Source organism: Brassica napus, chromosome A7, assembly GCF_020379485.1.
Source record: "Brassica napus cultivar Da-Ae chromosome A7, Da-Ae, whole genome shotgun sequence".
NCBI lineage: Eukaryota > Viridiplantae > Streptophyta > Magnoliopsida > Brassicales > Brassicaceae > Brassica > Brassica napus.
The window spans coordinates 19,628,714-19,647,548 of NC_063440.1; the positions used below are offsets into that span (position 1 = coordinate 19,628,714).

The following is an 18,835-nucleotide window of genomic DNA, read 5'->3' on the forward strand; positions in this document are numbered from 1 at the left end:
TTTCTCTCCTCCAATTTAAAATTCCACTACCATTCGAGGGCCTTTATTGGGCCAGCAGCAATATTAACTATATTTATAAGCCCAATAAGGATCCAATAAATCTCTTCACTGAAGCAGACAAGAACAAACAATCGAGAATGCACGTTGAATAGAGACGGGTACTATAGACTATAGTTCACATACATGGATATGTATCTAACCTTGGATCAAATTGTCGTAATCACTAAACTTGATGTAAACATCACATGTGTATTTTATTCAAAGAGAAAAAAAAAAGAGTTGTACATTAACCATTTCAATAAGTTCGGTTTTTTTTTATTTCTTCTTTTTAAGGTAGGTCACTTAGTTTCTCACTCATTGCTTAAAGCATTCATGGGGATCAATTAACAAAACGCAGCTCCAACTCTATCACGCGGGATGAGTCTCAGTTCAGATCCATGCTTCAAGAACACGTTTCCTGACATCAAACACTAACACATTAACTTTCACGAAATATATATATATATGATGAAAAGTCATATACCCGACTAAGAATAAATAATGAAACGGTTCTACTCCTAGTTTCTTACAGATATTATTAATAATAAGCTTAGAAGCTACTAAAGAATACACAACAAGTAAGAGATAGATAGGGAACCAAACAATTTAAAATATCTAGGAATTATGAAAATACCTGCGCTCTGTTGAGGATTGATCCCGATCCCATCTGCACACATGAGAGAAATCTTTTAAGTATTGTGGATAGAATCAGCAGAAATTAATCAATAAGTGAAGAAAATATCTGAAACTATAACCTCATCGACGATGATCTAAGGAGCACAATTTAGCTGAAGATTTTTCAAATTCACATGAATGAATTTTATCAATTCAAAATCACAACAGGGAATGCTCAGATTCAGATTAAATTCGATTAAAGCTACATAATCGAGAGCGTTTTAAAGAAGTACCATTGGTGATGATGGCGCTGGTTTGAGGAGGAACCTTGAACTCCTCTGCTGCGAATTTCAGAACCGCCGTGAACGGTGCTCCCTCCGGCACGCTGAATCTGAGAAAAAAAAAACAGAGATCAATCACAAGTCACGAGCAGATCAAAAAAAAAAACAGAGATCAGTCGCATACACTTTGAAAGGAAGCTTAGGGTCCGAGGTCAGGGTGACCTTGAAGGATACTTTCCCACCAGTTGCCATCTTTCCGGCGAAGGGTGCGAGGAGATGGAGATTAGGCTTGCACGGTGAAAAATTTGGAAATGGTGCTTCGCGTTTCAACGACGCGTACTTGCACAAAGAGGGAGGGTTTCAACTTTAACTTGGGCTTCTTTTGGGCCCATTTTAGGCCCTGCTAATTTATTAATAGCTTCCAGATTATTTACATTTTAAGCTCAGTATTTATTTATTTTCTTAGAATGTAACTTGCGGTTTTGGAAATCGATTTGGAGCACAGAGGATAGGTATTGGATTCCAATATGCACAGTTACTTTATTGAGTGGAGTTACTTAAAAATAGTTTATTCTATCAATTTCACAAAATTGCCTTTACCATTTACCTTCGTCTCAATGTTAATTTAGGTCATGAGCTGAACTGAAAAAAATATTAGAGCTTTTTTATTTAAAGAAAAGTAGAGAAATTGAATCGTTTTATGTAAAAAAATAATAAATTTGATAAATTTTGAACCCTAATATAAACTTAAAAATTAAAAAAATTGTAATAGGCCCTGTGCAAATGCACTCCCAGCACATGGCCAGAGCCGTGCCTGACTTAAATAAAAGAGAATGATGATTTTATTAAGTACACACACAAAAAAAAAAAAAAAAAAAAAGTATGCCACTACAATTTTTCAGAATAAACCAAATGAATATTTTACATTCTTTTTTATTCAGAGTTAGTAGCTATTTTTATTTCTTTTCACACCCAAATCAACCTTATATTTACATTGAAATTAGCTTTATCAACACATGGAAACAAATAAACAAATGACATATTTTCTTTAAAAGGAAGGAAAAAAAACTTGCTTATCTAAAAACGTGACCACTCACGAAATTAGGTTCGATACTATTAGCTAAAAAACAATAAGAGACAACAACGGAGCAAGCCACAGTCCCCCAATCATCGTCTTAAATCCACTAGAACCTGCAGAACCATCGCTGCATACCAACTTGTTATCATGGTACGTGCACACCGGCTTCTTCCTATACACATAAAAACAACAACAACAATCAAATTAAACATAAAATTATTTAATCGAGTCAAGATTAAGCCTAAGATTGTTTACATACTTCTGCATGTGACATTAACAAAGCATTATAACATGTACGTTATTTAAAAAGGTTAAGACATGACATACTTGGCGGAACAGAAAGAGATGACGTAATCGGTGCCGGAACAAGTGAAGATACTGGTCGGATCATCATAAGCATAGCTGTAAGAAGTAGGGCAAGCTTCCTTGAACAGTTTCGAGTAATAAGTTGGTCGACACGTGGAAGGGTTCCCATAAACTCCTCTGCAACAATACTCATCTTTATCGAACACATCACAAGCGCTCCTACACGAAATCACCTTCCCGTTAGATTTCACGGCAAGCTCCCGCGGACACTTTGGCCTCAGGTCGGCGACGCAACCGGCGACGCTGCAGTTTCCTTTCCCGTTCAGTGGAGTAACCGACATAGGGAGATTGAATCCGTCGACGAGGCTCACGTCGTAGAAATCCAATGTAGCTAGCGTGAACTCAGCTAGTGACGCTGGTGGTTTTCCGGAGGCTGAGCATTTTAGAGTCGACCCGCATGAACCGGTTTCACAAGTTCCGGTTCCGGTTTTGTCGAAATTGCAGCCGGTTCGTCCCCATATTCGACCTGACCAGCCTACTGGTGCGTTGAATACCATGGATTGGCCCGGTTTGAGCTCGAAGCCTCCGCCATTGAAGCTCTCTCCGGGCGTTATCGCCGGCCAAACTACTTGGTTACATGAGTTCACGATCGTGAATACACGAGCTGAGTCCGACCATTTTGTCCCTGTAGATTAAGTTCTAATCATTAGTCAAACCTTAATATATACGTAACATAGTTGAATTCATGAGACATATAATTTCGAAAATATCTATGATATCAATTATCAAAAAAAATTTCTATGATATATATAGTGGGAACATCTATGATATATATGATTGGGAAAATATAATTGATTGAATAATCACCTGATAAAAGTGTTAGAAAGAGTAACAAGATCCTTGGTGACAAATAGAAACGAGATTGCATATTTACTGGAAAATATTGAACGATAAAAATATACTATTTTGTGGTCCAGGTGTGGTTAGATTACGGAGAATTACTGATGTGAGAAGGTCTTTTTAAGGGAGAAAGATAGAATAACTTGCATGGAGAGTCTATATCTCAAATTATAATAGTTATTTCAAGTACTTTGAAACGCAGAACAAGTTAACTTTGTGTATTTTCAAATAAGATTCCTTGTTTTGGAATTAGGAAAAAGTTAGTGTTATTCCTTTCCTGATGCTTTCACGCAAGCATTCTTTGGGATAGTTTCTTGGCTTAAGGTAGTCAAGTCCAAAAGCTTGGAATATATACTTATAAATGTATGTATGTGTATCTATATATACATTAAATATACATATATAAATTATATTAGTAAATGTAAATTATATATATATATAGATATTACATTTATCTGACTAATTATTTAATTTGCTTAACTTTGGTTGGAAATTTGAATCGTTTTCTTGATCGGTATCTGCATGGCTGCATGCAGTGCCGTCCCACAATTTGGAATGGCCTAAAGCACAAAAAATAAATTGTGTGGCCTGTTATATAAATACCAACAATATATAGTAGTACACTAACACCAAACCAGTAAAAAGTGTAAAAAGTAATCAAATGGTTAAAATAAAACTATATTAGACAAAAGGAAGATCGAACTATGGTATCCTAAGTTCAAACTTGTTAACCATTTGACTTATCTAATAATTAGTGATATGTAGTCTTAATTTTTCCTCTATTTATTGTGGCCTAAAGCAGATGTTTTACTTGCCTTATGGCAGGGACAGGCATGGCTGCATGTTATCTTGATTATCTTAGACTCCCGTCTTGGTCACTTTTTTTTGTTGCTAAACTGAATATCACTAAAGTGAAAGAAGATTTACATCATGTTGCTTTTGGGTTTCGTCAATTCATGCAAGTATATATCTAGGCGTAATTAAGCTATGTTCATTTAAGTTTTAACCCATTAAGTTCCAAAATCAAATGACTCATTCGTCATTCGCCCATGCATACTCGCAATATGCTTCTGATGTAAAAGGTGTTCTCTTGTCACACACTCAAAGCGTTATTTATAGACTAGAGATGACCCAATATTCTATAGCCAAAAGCGATTTATAGATATGATATGTATCACCAACCAAAAGAAAAAGAAATGGAAACTATACAGTTTATGTAGATTGGTGATCAGCTTCCTTTCCGCTGTCATCTATTGTGGCCGCCTGGCCGGATTAAAAAGGCAAAAACAAAAGGATGTAAATGATGATTCATTCTCATTAAAAAATCGACCCATTGTAAGAGTAAGGGGCTGAAAAGGAGAAAGTTAAAGAAAGGGAAAACATAGTGAGATTAATTAAGGCTAAGACAGCTAGACACGTGCGGTTATTATGTTTGGTAGTAATCCAACCTCACTAGCAATCATTCTCTCCATTGAATCCATCCCCAATCACTGAATCACGGCTTTTTACTAACTGTTTCTACCTCAGTAGAGCGTTTGGATTAGTGTGGTGTAGAGAAGGGCATTGTTTTATGTATTTTCAAGTTCCAATTAACAGCTACAATACAAAATAATCAGACAAAACATGAAAACTTAATGATATAATTGATTAATGCACATATAGATCCAGATTATCCTTACACTAAAAGGAAAAGGCCAATATTTTTTCTTCATTGTTCTAGTAGTTACAATTATTTTAAAATCATGGTACTTTCACCATTGTTATTCATAATTTTTTTAAAAAAATTTTAGTTAAAAGAACATTAATATTTCATATCCAAATAGCTTAAACCAAAACCAAAAAAGATTCAACCTTTATACTACTGATTAGTTGTTACAATCATGATTAAAAATAATCGTTAATGATAATTGTAGTTTATCATTTCTTTAGAGGAAGACGAAAAAGATCATCATTGGCGTCGCTTCTATTATTATCAGTTTATTACAATGATTATTATAGTCTCTTTATTTTCCTTAACTTATAATGAGTGTACCCTCTTTCCGCATTTTTACTTTTCTTAATTTGTAATTAGTGCAACCTCTTTTCGCATATTATCGGGGTCAAAATATAATTAACAATCTAAAAGTCGGCCTACCCGCTCGTGTAGTACTCAAGACATGTGGCCCATAAGCCCAACGAATAAATCAAACCCATTAAAACTAATATATGCTCGTCTAAAATAGTAACAGTTACAAGTAGGTGACACAACTCAATTATTGCATACAGAGAGTAAAAAAACTCTATATAAAGAGTGGAAAAGAGAAGCTAAGAAACTGAGAGAAGAAGAAGAAGTGATCATGGCGGCAGAGAAAATAGAGAGTGTAATCGCAGGGAGTTACTTAGAAATGGAGAGAGAAGAAGAAAGTAGAAGTATTAATAATAATGATTCTTCAGCTAAAACAAAACTCTCTAACTTCTTCTGGCATGGAGGTTCTGTTTACGATGCTTGGTTTAGCTGTGCTTCAAATCAGGTATATATATTCATACATCACCTACCGGTCTTGAGATTCATGAAGCTTAAGCAATTACTCCACTAAATAACTACTAGTCTACTGCATATATTTTTCTTAATTAATTTGAAGACCAAATCATATTTACATATTAACCACTTATAAATTATCGTCGTCTCTAAAATTGTAACAATAATGTAAATGGCTAGGTAGCACAAGTACTGTTGACATTACCATACTCATTCTCACAACTTGGGATGATGTCGGGAATATTGTTTCAACTCTTTTATGGATTAATGGGAAGCTGGACTGCTTACCTCATTAGTGTTCTCTACGTTGAATATCGAACTCGTAAAGAGCGGGAGAAGTTTGATTTCCGTAACCACGTTATTCAGGTTTATTTCATTCTTTATAATTAATCACAGTTATAATGTTTGGTTTTGTTAATTTTAGTTTTATTATTCCCTTAAAAGTGGTTTGAAGTGTTGGATGGATTGCTGGGGAAACATTGGAGGAACATTGGATTGATCTTTAATTGCACGTTTCTTCTCTTTGGATCTGTTATTCAACTCATTGCTTGTGCCAGGTTAATTACTATTTGTTTTTCTTTTTGTTTATTACTGTTCGAATTTGTACTCTAATCTTTTCTTACGAAAATAAAATTGATTTATTGCAGCAACATATATTATATTAATGATAAATTGGATAAGAGGACATGGACATACATATTTGGGGCATGTTGTGCAACAACTGTTTTTATTCCTTCGTTCCATAACTATAGAATCTGGTCATTCCTTGGACTCGCTATGACCACTTACACTTCTTGGTATCTCACCGTTGCTTCTCTTCTTCACGGCCAGGTCATTTAATTAACAATACCATAGCTTGTTTTATTTGGATAAGCGACCCTTTGTATAATATATATAGTCCTGGTTAATGTTATTTACATTTAAGCTTTTAATTTAACAAGGCTGAGGATGTGAAACACTCGGGTCCAACAACAATGGTTCTCTACTTCACCGGAGCGACCAACATTCTCTACACCTTCGGTGGTCACGCCGTCACCGTGTAAGCATTTTTTAGTTGATAAAAGTAAAGGTTGCTCCATGTTCTATTATTAACTATATACTAAAAACATTGTAATTAGGGAGATAATGCATGCTATGTGGAAACCGCAAAAGTTCAAGGCGATATATCTACTGGCGACTATATACGTATTAACACTGACGCTACCTTCTGCATCTGCGGTTTATTGGGCGTTTGGCGATCAATTGTTAACTCATTCCAATGCTCTCTCTCTTCTCCCTAAGTCCGGGTTTAGAGACACTGCGGTGATACTTATGCTTATCCATCAGTTTATAACGTTTGGATTTGCGTCCACACCGTTATATTTTGTGTGGGAGAAACTGATAGGTGTGCATGAGACGAAGAGCATGTTCAAAAGAGCCATGGCTAGGTTACCAGTGGTTGTACCGATATGGTTCTTAGCAATTATCTTCCCTTTTTTCGGACCAATCAATTCAGCTGTCGGATCTCTCCTAGTCAGCTTCACTGTCTACATCATCCCTGCTTTGGCTCATATGCTTACTTTTGCTCCTGCCCCTTCCAGAGAGGTTAGATCTTTTCCCTACTTTCACATACAGTATTATTGTTTTATAATTATAATTATTTTTTTCATAAGAAACACACTAAAAACATAGTCATTCCGTTAGAACTCCCGACTTAATCAAATGAATTCCCGACAGAATCCCAGTGAAATAAGCTCTATCAAATTCGCCCGAAATCCATCTGATATGATAATTAGGAATAGTTTGTTTTCTTATAGTAACATTGTTAAAACTTATAAAAAACAATTGGTTATTAGTAAATCCGTCAATTGATTATATAAAATTATTTAAAACATAATATATATACTGATTTTTGGTTAAATCATCTACTTAGCTATTGTTAATATCGATATATCATGGACAGAACGCGGTGGAGAGACCTCCACGAGTGGTGGGAGGATGGATGGGGACTTATTGCATAAACATATTCGTGGTGGTTTGGGTGTTCGTAGTTGGATTCGGGTTCGGAGGATGGGCAAGTATGGTCAATTTTGTTCGCCAAATCAACACTTTTGGTCTATTCACCAAATGCTACCAGTGCCCACCTCACAAGCCTTGATATTTACATATTGGACATTCAAGACCTTCTAGAAAGAAAGAGGGTTTCATCTGAAGGTTTTTTTGTTTGAAGATCGACTATATTATTATATCTATGCTATTACAATTTACTGAAAATCACATCCATTGTAGTTGTTTGACGACAATAATCTTTTACTCTGGGTTTGTTTATTTATTATGTTGAGTTGCATTTGGTAAATTGTTTTTTTTTTAAAGTTCCTTGGTTAAGGTGTGATGGCAATCTTAGGCCAACCCAATTTTTAATTAGTGTTCTTTCACAGATTGTGTATTTTTCCGTGTGTTTGTGTGTGATCTCTTTATTTTTGTACTATTAAAAAGACAAATTCCATAACATATCCTCTAACAACCTAGTATTGTTTTGCGTAATTAAAGAGAACAATTTCTTTTGTTTTGTTCTTTGATGAACACTAAGATTTTGATGAAAATTAACAACAATTTATGGAATCAGCGTGATGACACGATGTTATGGAACTGCATGATTTAATTGATAAGCTATAATTTACAATATATCCAAACTGATTTTGATGCATGTTATCACTACAATCAATTCCACTAAATAAATGTGACATGATATACTAGAAATGATGACATATTTTATGGTTAAATATGACATGAAAAATTATATTTAATTCTTATTATATTTTTGGAAATTTTTTTAAAATATGGTAGTAAATTATGCATCATCGTTAAAATAAATCTATTCAAATATGACATTAAATTATATAATAATACAAATATAATAATACTCTTCAAAGTATTATTTATTTATATTTTTTATAATTATAAAAATTTATTACTAAAAAGTATTTTCAATATTTTTTACAATTTAAAAAAATTCTAAAATTTTAATTGTAATATTATTAGTTTTATATTTTCTTAGAAAAATTTAGAAATACTGTTTAGTTTTACTTTTTGATAATCATACAAATTTTATATTAATTTTATACAAGTTAATTTAATATATTTTTATCTAAAAGAAATAGATAAAAATTTATCTAAGATTATAATTTTAAATATAAATTAAATAAAAAGTATGTATTTTATCTTAATTTATATTTAATTAAATCAAAATTTATATTAAAATATTGGCAAGAAAATAATAAAATCTAAATAATAATATTTTTTATAGATAATTTAAATTTAAAATTTTATTGGTGCATGAAAGCATCTAGTAATTTGTATAATATAGAAGTTCGGTTCCATATTTTAAAATTAGTATTGATTTAATTTTGTATAATGTTTGTTTTTAAAATATTTCAAATAACTTTAGTTTGTGCTAAAATCAAAAAAATATTCACATAAATATTTTTAATTCTATATTTTGTTTAAAATTATATATATTTTAAAAATTTAGATTCTTAGCAGTTAAAAAAAGAAGGGAAATACAGTAAAAAAAAAGGGAGGGACATCTGATTAGACCTGGGGAGTGGCACATTTGTCCCCCATGTAAGCCAATTAATAGTAATTTTATCTAGGTGAATTAGAGAGTTTCTTCAAAACAATGCAATAGTTTATCTTAGGGAAAATAAGCAAATCACATCATAATGAAAACGAAATGAAAGGCGAATTTTCGGAAAAAAATGAACAATTTCTGACTTATAAAAAGAATAAAATAAAAAGGAGGCAAAAAGGCTATGGCAGCTTGTGTCAGTGACTCAGTGTGAAAGGAGTTAGTACTTAGGACAGGCAGCCTTTTACAATTATTAGTTGGCCTTTACAATCCGGTCAGATTCTCATATCACCAACCGATTAAATTGTTGTTTAGACTCAACTAGCATCAAAAACTGAAATAAATCAACCGAATAATACATTATTGCTCTTGTTAGGGTTCATGATATCAAGTATCAACTCGTTCATTTGGGTGTAGTTGAGGTATAAGTTCCACAACAACCAAAAGAACGATAAAGAAAAATAAACCTAACGATCTATCATTTCAGCTCGCTATAATTAAGTAGGAACAAGCTCACTATCTGGTCCTGACATTTGTGTTGATTTTGCGAGATGGAGACATTTGACTAACCACTCTTTCTTACCAGTTACTATCCAAAAAAAGAAACTACAAATTTTCAATCAACACATATTATAAATAAAGTTTCGAGAAAATTCAGAATAAGCAACTTTTTTTCATCATGCTTATGTCTATCTACTTGTCTAGTGTCCCTGTTGGAGTCAATTTTTGGTAATATGTTTCTTTCCGGTGATATTTCTTGTTAATAAAATTTTAAATTTTTTTCTTCTAAGATTTGAAGTTTCAAAAGTTATTTTTATCAAACACTATAAACGCTTTTTTATAGATTCCATATCTAATATGCTGCTTTTTGACTAGCTTTCTAACTTGCATACGTACTCCAATCAATATCATGGGTAGTCGGGTCGCCATTCTGCCAATTTCTCTAGCTGCTAAAGAAATAGACAAAATATTAACGATTACAAAAACAATGTGGCAAATATGAAATGATACAAGCCAAGTTACAAAAAAAATGAAATGATACAAAAGATGTGATCACAATCTATCCCTGAATATGTATTTAACCTAATTTTCTTGTGTTGCAGCCAGTGAGACAGTGATATATTACAAAAGAAGAAGTTAACAAGGAAAATGACGAAATTTGGCAAAGTTTAGAGAAAATAGAGTTATCTTGTTTTGAGATTTTCCGTAGGTATTATTATTTTAAAATATTTTTGTATGTGATTTCATTAAAACGTCATAAACCAACAAATATATCTATATATATATACTAGAGATTTTTTCCGCGCTTCGCGCGGATTCTATCTTATAAATTTATTTTATTTATAATATTATTTGTCGGTTTTTTCCTTTTACATTAACTTCGTATTTTTTCAATGTTAGGTTTTTTTAATTTAAATTTATATGTTTATAATTTTTCATTTTTCTTGTTGTAGATGGAAAATTATATTTTTTATTGATGATTTTTTGTATGTGACATAAACTTTTTGAAATTTTAAAATAATGTTATATATAGTACGATGAACACATTAAAGAAGAGAAACATATTCAGACACATTTTACAAAGGTTTTATATGCATAATTTTAAACATTATATATGTATATATTATAAGTTTGAAACATGTAAATGCTTTCTAAAGCTAAATACTTGTTTTGAGTTTACATAACTTATCGAAAGTTTTTATCTCTTTTTAAATTCAAATCACAGAAAAAAAATATCAAAAAGTCAGTATAGATGGGGTTTTTGGGCTTTTAAATCAACACTGAAAAATTACATGAATCAGATAACAAAAGTTTTATAAACAACTGGATAAAATTTGACCGAGCCAAAGATTTTCACACAATATGTTCTTTCTTCTCCAAATTGCGAAGAACCTATAGGCACAAGAAAAAAAATCATAATTTTTTTTTCCACTTATCTAACATTTTTTCTCCTTTACACACGAAGTTTATTACACTGCTATAAGCAATAGAGAACTCTATTCATATAAGATTTACATCTATGCATTTTGACAAAAAAAAATTTTAGCCAACTTTAGTTTCGGAATGGCCTAACTTCAGTCATATACACTATATTTTCTCTATGATTCAAATCTTACAATTTAAATATATGTGCAGATTTCCATGTGAAAAGCACGCACGCCATCTATCATTCAACCTATTACTTTTTCCAAAGTAAACACTATAATCCTCGTTTGGTTAGCTCTACAAACTAATCTCTTTGGATCAGTTTACTAAAAAATATGGATACTAATGTCATAAAAAAATATAAACACTATCAACAACAAATATTGGCACACGACTATTTGGTTCAAGGAACATATTCCACGTAATGCGTTTATATCATGGCTGGCTTTGCGGAGAAGACTGTCAACCAAGGATCGCTTGAGGCATTGGAGGTTAAATGTCTCAGGAACGTGCGTCCTTTGTAATCTGGAATTAGAGACTCACCATCATCTCTTCTTTGAGTGTTCTTTCTCTCGCTTGATATGGGAGCCTTTTGCTGCTGAAGTTTGGATTTCTCCTCCGGCTGATCTACACTCTGTTGCAGCATGGATCAATCAACCTCGCGTCAACGCAGATGCGCATGCTACTCCAGTCATCAAGCTCTACTTTCAGTCAGCCATCTACCTGATGTGGAAAGAGCGTAATGCTCGTGTGTTCACAGCTGTCTCCTCACCTTCATCAGTCATCATTGCCTCTCTCGACCGTATGATGTGTGACCGTCTTCTCTCTTACCCAGCAAGTTCTTCTTTCTCCTCTTCTCTACTTCTTTTTATCTTTCTTGTATAAGACTTTCTTAAGGCTTTTTTTACCTTGAGTTGTTATTGGTTGTTTTTGTTTCCTTGCTGTCAAAAGTTGTTTAAAAACAACAGTGTAACCTTTCAGAAAATGATAATCTTAACATCTTACCAAAAAAATAACAAATATTAACTTATTTATGTGAATATATATTTTATTTTAAATCATTATAGTGGACGAAGAAAACACTATAATTTATACAACAAATTTTCTTAGATTCACCTCATCATACTCACCATTTTACCATTTTAATTACATAATTTTACATGAGCTTCTTCACCCTCTCCGGTTATTTTCTCTTTATTTATAACTACAATATAAAGTTATAAACTGTATATATTATAAATTAATAATTTATTTATTCTTGAAGTCTAACGATTAAAAATAGAACATAATTCAATATAGATATATGATTCTATTAATAAATTAGCAGTTACAAATTTGAAATTTCTAGAAATATCAAAAGTCGTATGTTAGTTAATTATCTTCTAAATGACATATATTTCTAATTTTTTTTTGATAAGAATATTTTGGCTGAGGTGGATAGTTCCAAAAACCTTGAATTTAGTCCCTTTTATATAGTAGGATTCTTAGATTCACCTCATCATACTCACTATTTTACCATTTTAATTACATAATTTTACATGAGCTTATTCACCCTCTCCGGTTATTTTCTCTTTATTTATAACTACAATATAAATTTATAAACTATATATATTATAAATTAATAATTTATTTACCTTTGAAGTCTAACGATTAAAAATAGAACATAATTCAATATATATATGATTCTATTAATAAATTAGCAGTTACAAATTTAAAATTTCTAGAAATATCAAAAGTCATATGTTAGTTAATTATCTTCTAAATAATATATATTTCTAAATTTTTTTTAGATGAGAATATTTTGGCTGAGGTGGATAGTCTCATAAGCCTTGAATTTAATCACTTTTATATAGTAGGATATATACTGTTCACTTTGGATTTACTGTGTAAAACATAAAATATTTAAACTTTGTTCAATTGATATTTTTCTTAATACATTTTGTATGACCGCAATGCTGTAGATGTGAAAACTACGATGTGAAAATCTATAATGAAAATAATTTTGGAAAACTATGCGGGTACGAACAGATCCAACATTACTTTATTGTAAATATCCTTTTCTATGAATATAAATTGAAGTTTTTTGTTAATGATATTTTTTCCTTTGTTATCAACACACAAATAACTAAGTACACATGGTTTATGGTTTGTTTTGCCACCAGGAAATTCCAAAATCAGGATTGTGATAATACAATCAAGAATTCAAATAGGTTAAGATTTAAGAGCAAGTAAGAATAAGTAACTTGTTAAAAACAAAATATCCGACAAGAACAAACTTTAAATCAGAAGTAGACAACAAATTTTTATTTACAAATGGAAAAAGAGTTTTTGATCAAATTTCTAGAAAAGTTACGAGAATACGACAAGACACAAAAATTCAAGATACAACACGTTCTCACGTTATGCTCAGCCTTCGCGTACGATTGCGAAAAAAGAAAATAGTGAACACCTACTGAATTCTATGCAATGAGCAAAGCGTGTGGATAAGCTCGCACGTGCGTGGGGCCATGGCGGAAAAAAATCATCTTCGATAGCTTCACCTTTTTATTTATTTTTGCATACCCTAAACTTCAGAGAAAAAGCTACACATCACATGCCAACTTCGGATTAGGTGTATGACGAGTTGACGACTAAGTCTATAAACAAAGGTGTACCCAAATGTGGTGCACTTCTAGACTAATTGCATTTGTGTTACCCGAACCAGAACACTCTACTTTAAACTAACAGTGGTGATAGTGGTGCATTAATGTTCAAACTTGAATAATTCAATTGCGGCATTAGATTAATCGTTCGCCCACTACAGAACTTCTTTTGAGTATTTTTTTTGTCCTTGGTCATTGTAGAACTGACAAGAATATACAGTTTTTTTTCACATGACTCATGGGCTATGTTTGAACTTCAGCATATAGTGCTATATCCCAGTTACAAAGGAAATCATTAAAAATTCATATTAAAGTAGGTTTCACCCAAAAAAAGAAGACAAGAGATGGGTATTTACATGACAGGTTTGTAAGCTTATGCGTTGGAGGGTTTCTCATAATCATATATGACTTCTTGTATACTTATGCTTTGATATATATATATATATATATATATGTTCATTATGTGCATTTTCTTTTGTAAGTCTTGTTTGATACACATTTGTCCCGAATTGATTGATACTCATCATCCACACTTCCAAATGTTGCGTCTGCTTGTAGTGGCCAATCTCTATCATATGATCATATATGTCTTCCACATTTTGACAATCGATTTAATTTTTTTTTTCATATCCTAAAAATAGATGGTTCCAATAAACTTCAGAATGTAAATGTTCACAACTTAGAAAACAATAGTTTAAAAATATGATCTTTCATTTCATATAGTTCAATACACACATAATAAAAGATACATAGTTGACCATAAAAAATGTTGATGGGTTTCCCTTAAAAATAAAGCATGCAATAATTAGGGCCCTATTTCATTCAATATTAAATTCTAAATTTATGTTAACGGGCTTAAGCTTTCAATATCACAACATATATATATATATACTCGTAAGATCAATTGCAGTTACCACATCATATATCTCAAATGTGGAAGAAAATATGCAACGGCCTGTGATTGTTGCTATGTTCATGCCTTTTTTTTTGTAAACTTGCTATGTTCATGCCTTCATGGTTGTGTTTTTCGTATTGAACAAGGGAGTAAGGCAATGCATCCCAAACTTTTGTATGAGACATCCAAAAATTACTCTAGAAGCATGCAAGGAAGTTTGCGTAAATAAATGCATCTATTCTAAAAGCAATGGGATATTCAGTGTCCAATCAAATGTACGGATATGATAAATTGTATTTGCTCATTTAAGGGCGTAAAGTGCCATGGTTATTAAACACAGGCGAACTACGATATATGTATGTGTGGTGGTATCTAGCAAACGTTGAAAAATATGCATAGAGCTTGATCGTTGTGGCCATGCATTTACATATGAAAATTAGTAAATTTACAGTGTAACTTTTATCTATTTAGTATTTCGATTTATTGTATTGAATATCTTATGTACGACGTATAACTTAATTTCACTTAATAAACTATAAAACTTTAACGTTTTACTTAGCTGGTAAAAAAGAAAGCTATCATGTTTGTAATGGAACTATGTAAGGTTGCTACTAATTTGAGGAGACTCTTGAGCTTAACAATATTATGTTTGTTAGCAAATAAATAGCTAGCCATCTTAACTTCGTATTTGATTATTTATCTTCTTCTGTGTTGGACTCGTCAGAGTAAGTCACACTTCCTCTTCAGTGGTGCTATTTTCTTTTGGGCTTAGGACAAGTGGGAACTTAATGGTTTCAAACATCACATCATGTGTGTTACCACTAGAGATAGTTACTAAACTGTAAAGCATTAGCAAACTCTAGCTTCTTTTAATTAAATACAAAGAAAAGTATATACAAAAATCAAACAGTAATCAATTCAAGGTATACAACTTTGTCAAACTTGGCGACACAAAAAGGCCAACATCAAAGCCATAAAGAGTAAGTGGAGTCGCGAAGCCAGCTTTGGTGGGCGTTGCCAACATAACATGCCATAAACAAGGCGGCTAGGCCAGTTGGCCCACGAATCAGGAGCCGTGTTGTAAAAGCCCATCAACGTGACAACTACTTGGGCGGGTTTGGAAAAATCCACAAGTTGGAGGCGAATAAAAAAGAATTAAGAAACCCTAAAGCAAGATAAACGCAGTTTCGGGTAATGAAAAGTCAATGAACCTGGACACACAACAACATAGTGTGAATGTGATGCTCAGACAACTAAGCTTCATCAGATCCTCTCTTATCCCTTTCTCTTCTTATTCCCCACGAACCTCCCCGACACCACTCACCTCGATCCGCTCTCAAACCAAAGCTACCATGTCCACCATCTCCACCCAGAATGAGTCGACTCTGCAGACTCAGAGACCCGTCCAGGTGAATCCTTTCTCTCCAATTTTCGTGGAGTATATAATCAAACGAGGAAAGAGTCAAGCTTTTTGATTCTCGTGTTTTGGAATTTAATTAGATTTTAATTTTTGCTTTTGCAACACTGGAAGCTGCTGTTCTGTCTATTTGATCTTTTGTCTTTTGTCTTTTTCTTTTCTTAATTGATCTCTTCTTGCTGGGTAAATAATCAAACGATTAAAAAGGACAAACTTTTTGATTCTCGTGTTTTGGAATTTACAGAGATTTGATTTGTTTCAATTCGTATACGCTTTTGCAACATAGTTAACTGCTGTTCTGTCCTTTTTATGATATTTTGGTCTCTTTCCTTTGTGTCCGATTTGGATTTCCACTTTGTTCATGCGGTAACGGTCCCACGGTCCTGCCTTTTTACAGCTTACACTAATAATACCCATATCATCAATCAACCAAAGTTTTCATCTTTAAGCTTTTTTTTTTTTCTATGCATTAAAGCTTTATACTTTTTCAAGTTTTTGTAAAACTAAAGATTGTGACCTTGTTTCCTTAGGTGGCGCAACGCTTAGAGAAGTTCAAGACTACAATCTTCACTCAGATGAGCATATTGGGCAACAAACACGGAGCAATCAACCTAGGCCAAGGCTTCCCCAACTTCGACGGCCCTGAGTTCGTCAAAGAAGCCGCCATCCAAGCCATCAAAGACGGCAAAAACCAGTACGCACGTGCCTTCGGCGCTCCCGAGCTCAACTCCGCTGTAGCTTCACGGTTTCATCAAGACACGGGTCTTGTCGTTGACCCTGAGAGAGAAGTCACAGTCACATGCGGCTGCACGGAAGCCATAGCTGCGGCTATGTTGGGTCTAATCAACCCTGGCGACGAAGTCATCCTCTTTGCGCCTTTCTATGATTCCTACGAGGCCACGCTCTCCATGGCGGGCGCTAAAGTGAAATGCATCACTTTGCGCCCGCCTGGATTTGATATCCCTTTGGATGAGCTGAAAGCTGCTGTGACGAGCGAGACGAGAGCTATACTCATGAACACTCCTCACAACCCCACGGGGAAGATCTTCACTAGAGAAGAGCTTGAAGCCATCGCATCTCTGTGTATTGAGAACGATGTCATGGTGTTCTCTGATGAAGTGTATGATAAGCTTGACTTTGAGATGGATCACATATGCATAGCTTCTCTCCCCGGTATGTACGAGAGGACCGTGACGATGAACTCTCTTGGGAAGACCTTCTCTTTAACGGGTTGGAAGATCGGTTGGGCCGTTGCACCGCCTCATCTGACTTGGGGGATACGTCAAGCGCACTCTTACCTCACGTTCGCTACCTCGACGCCAATGCAAGCAGCGGCTGTTGCGGCTCTCGAGGCGCCGGAGTCTTACTACACGGAGCTGAAGAGAGACTACAGCGAGAAGAAGGAGATTCTTGTCAAGGGTTTGAAGGAGGTTGGGTTTGAAGTGTTCCCGTCGAGTGGGACTTACTTTGTGGTGGTTGATCACACGCCGTTTGGGTTTGGGGATGATGTGGCCTTCTGTGAGTATCTTATCAAGGAAGTTGGGGTGGTTGCGATCCCTACGAGTGTGTTTTATTTGAATCCGGAAGATGGGAAGAACTTGGTGAGGTTTGCGTTCTGTAAAGATGAGGAGACTCTGCGTAGTGCAATTGAGAGGATGAAGCTGAAGCTTAAGAGAGTGGTCTGAAGCTTTGAATCATTTGTAAAAGACCTTATTGTTATGCTATTGTTGTTGTTCTTCTTCGGTTCTATTTGAAATGAGACTTTGTTTTCAAAGCAAGCTAATAAAGTAAGTTCACTTTCTTATATGAGTTAGTATTATGTATTTTGTTTGTTTAGTTTAATTAGGATCTTGGTAAGTAGTAAATGATTTAAATTAAATAAATTAAGGTTGGATATTCTCTGAAAGACAGTAATTGTTGTATTTTTGGGTCGGAGTATCTTTCCATTGTTTACTTGACCAATGTCATTAGCTTAAGGTAGTCGTTTTCTTCCTTTTGAAGTCATTAAGAACTGGTACAAGTTATAAGTAGTTCGTAATGTCATTATTTACTGAAATTAATGTTTTAAGTAATTAAGTAGTAAATGATTTAAATTAAATGAATTAAGGTTGGACTATTTATGTAACTATCTTCTTTTTTTTGGCGGCTATTTATGTAACTATCTAAAGTTCTGAATCTAATCATTCCCAAATACCGAGTTTACTAATGTTTTTAGTCTGAGAGCGTAAGATGATTACTACTTCAACATATTTTCAAATTAAAACAATGGAAAGATAAAAATTTCAATAAATTTTTAGATATGTGTCAGCTCCAAACTAATTTAATTATATATATCTAATAATAAATAAATATTATGTATGTGATAATTTTTAAAAATACAAGCGGCCTAGTAATGCGGAGTGCACCATGCGAGGATGTTTGGTAATATGTTAGTTTTTCATTCACAATTTGATACAAACCCACTTTTCATGTTTATTCACTTTATTGATATATTTATTTCTCTAGCCAGTAATTTATATCGACCGTCCGTTTTGTTAGATTACCTGCACTTTACATTTTACCAACTGTACCCAATATAAATCGTTGATCTTTTACACACGATTCATTTTAG

At 33.3% G+C, this 18,835-nt stretch overlaps 4 protein-coding genes across 4 annotated transcripts; 2 read left to right on the forward strand and 2 right to left on the reverse strand.

The window, feature by feature from the left end:
• Positions 1-229: 229 nt before the first annotated feature.
• Positions 230-1,334, reverse strand: LOC106353472 (ubiquitin-fold modifier 1). Its single transcript, XM_048735747.1, has 4 exons — positions 1,120-1,334; positions 948-1,045; positions 674-706; positions 230-457 (listed from the first exon to the last, which is right to left on the reverse strand). Exons 1-4 carry the CDS (start codon positions 1,185-1,187, stop codon positions 384-386), a joined length of 273 nt encoding a protein of 90 aa, XP_048591704.1. The 5' UTR covers positions 1,188-1,334; the 3' UTR covers positions 230-383.
• Positions 1,335-1,839: 505 nt separating this feature from the next.
• On the reverse strand, positions 1,840-3,417 carry LOC106356940 (pathogenesis-related thaumatin-like protein 3.5). The gene is made up of 3 exons (XM_013796649.3): positions 3,187-3,417; positions 2,341-3,004; positions 1,840-2,185 (listed from the first exon to the last, which is right to left on the reverse strand). Exons 1-3 carry the CDS (start codon positions 3,245-3,247, stop codon positions 2,056-2,058), a joined length of 855 nt encoding a protein of 284 aa, XP_013652103.2. The 5' UTR covers positions 3,248-3,417; the 3' UTR covers positions 1,840-2,055.
• A 2,053-nt stretch (positions 3,418-5,470) lies between these two features.
• LOC106353473 (auxin transporter-like protein 3) lies at positions 5,471-8,225 on the forward strand. Its single transcript, XM_048735748.1, has 7 exons — positions 5,471-5,729; positions 5,918-6,103; positions 6,182-6,294; positions 6,385-6,568; positions 6,679-6,776; positions 6,856-7,321; positions 7,680-8,225. Exons 1-7 carry the CDS (start codon positions 5,556-5,558, stop codon positions 7,872-7,874), a joined length of 1,416 nt encoding a protein of 471 aa, XP_048591705.1. The 5' UTR covers positions 5,471-5,555; the 3' UTR covers positions 7,875-8,225.
• A 7,720-nt stretch (positions 8,226-15,945) lies between these two features.
• On the forward strand, positions 15,946-18,028 carry LOC106353476 (probable N-succinyldiaminopimelate aminotransferase DapC). Its single transcript, XM_013793235.3, has 2 exons — positions 15,946-16,216; positions 16,755-18,028. Exons 1-2 carry the CDS (start codon positions 16,013-16,015, stop codon positions 17,907-17,909), a joined length of 1,359 nt encoding a protein of 452 aa, XP_013648689.2. The 5' UTR covers positions 15,946-16,012; the 3' UTR covers positions 17,910-18,028.
• The last annotated feature ends 807 nt before the right edge of the window (positions 18,029-18,835 follow it).

Bases quoted from the DNA above. Each gene is read 5' to 3' on its own strand.
- LOC106353472 (XM_048735747.1), bottom strand. From the start codon at position 1,187: ATGGCAACTGGTGGGAAAGTATCCTTCAAGGTCACCCTGACCTCGGAC. The intron at 1,046-1,119 runs GTATGCGACTGA...TTTTTTTCTCAG, and splicing joins CCTAAGCTTCCTTTCAAAGT to ATTCAGCGTGCCGGAGGGAG. The intron at 707-947 runs GTACTTCTTTAA...TCATGTGTGCAG, and splicing joins CAGCGCCATCATCACCAATG to ATGGGATCGGGATCAATCCT.
- LOC106356940 (XM_013796649.3), bottom strand. From the start codon at position 3,247: ATGCAATCTCGTTTCTATTTGTCACCAAGGATCTTGTTACTCTTTCTA. The intron at 3,005-3,186 runs GTGATTATTCAA...CTTAATCTACAG, and splicing joins CTTTCTAACACTTTTATCAG to GGACAAAATGGTCGGACTCA. The intron at 2,186-2,340 runs GTATGTCATGTC...TTATGTGTATAG, and splicing joins ATCTCTTTCTGTTCCGCCAA to GAAGAAGCCGGTGTGCACGT.
- LOC106353473 (XM_048735748.1), top strand. From the start codon at position 5,556: ATGGCGGCAGAGAAAATAGAGAGTGTAATCGCAGGGAGTTACTTAGAA. The intron at 6,104-6,181 runs GTTTATTTCATT...TTCCCTTAAAAG, and splicing joins TCCGTAACCACGTTATTCAG to TGGTTTGAAGTGTTGGATGG. The intron at 6,777-6,855 runs GTAAGCATTTTT...CATTGTAATTAG, and splicing joins GGTGGTCACGCCGTCACCGT to GGAGATAATGCATGCTATGT.
- LOC106353476 (XM_013793235.3), top strand. From the start codon at position 16,013: ATGAACCTGGACACACAACAACATAGTGTGAATGTGATGCTCAGACAA. The intron at 16,217-16,754 runs GTGAATCCTTTC...TTGTTTCCTTAG, and splicing joins AGACTCAGAGACCCGTCCAG to GTGGCGCAACGCTTAGAGAA.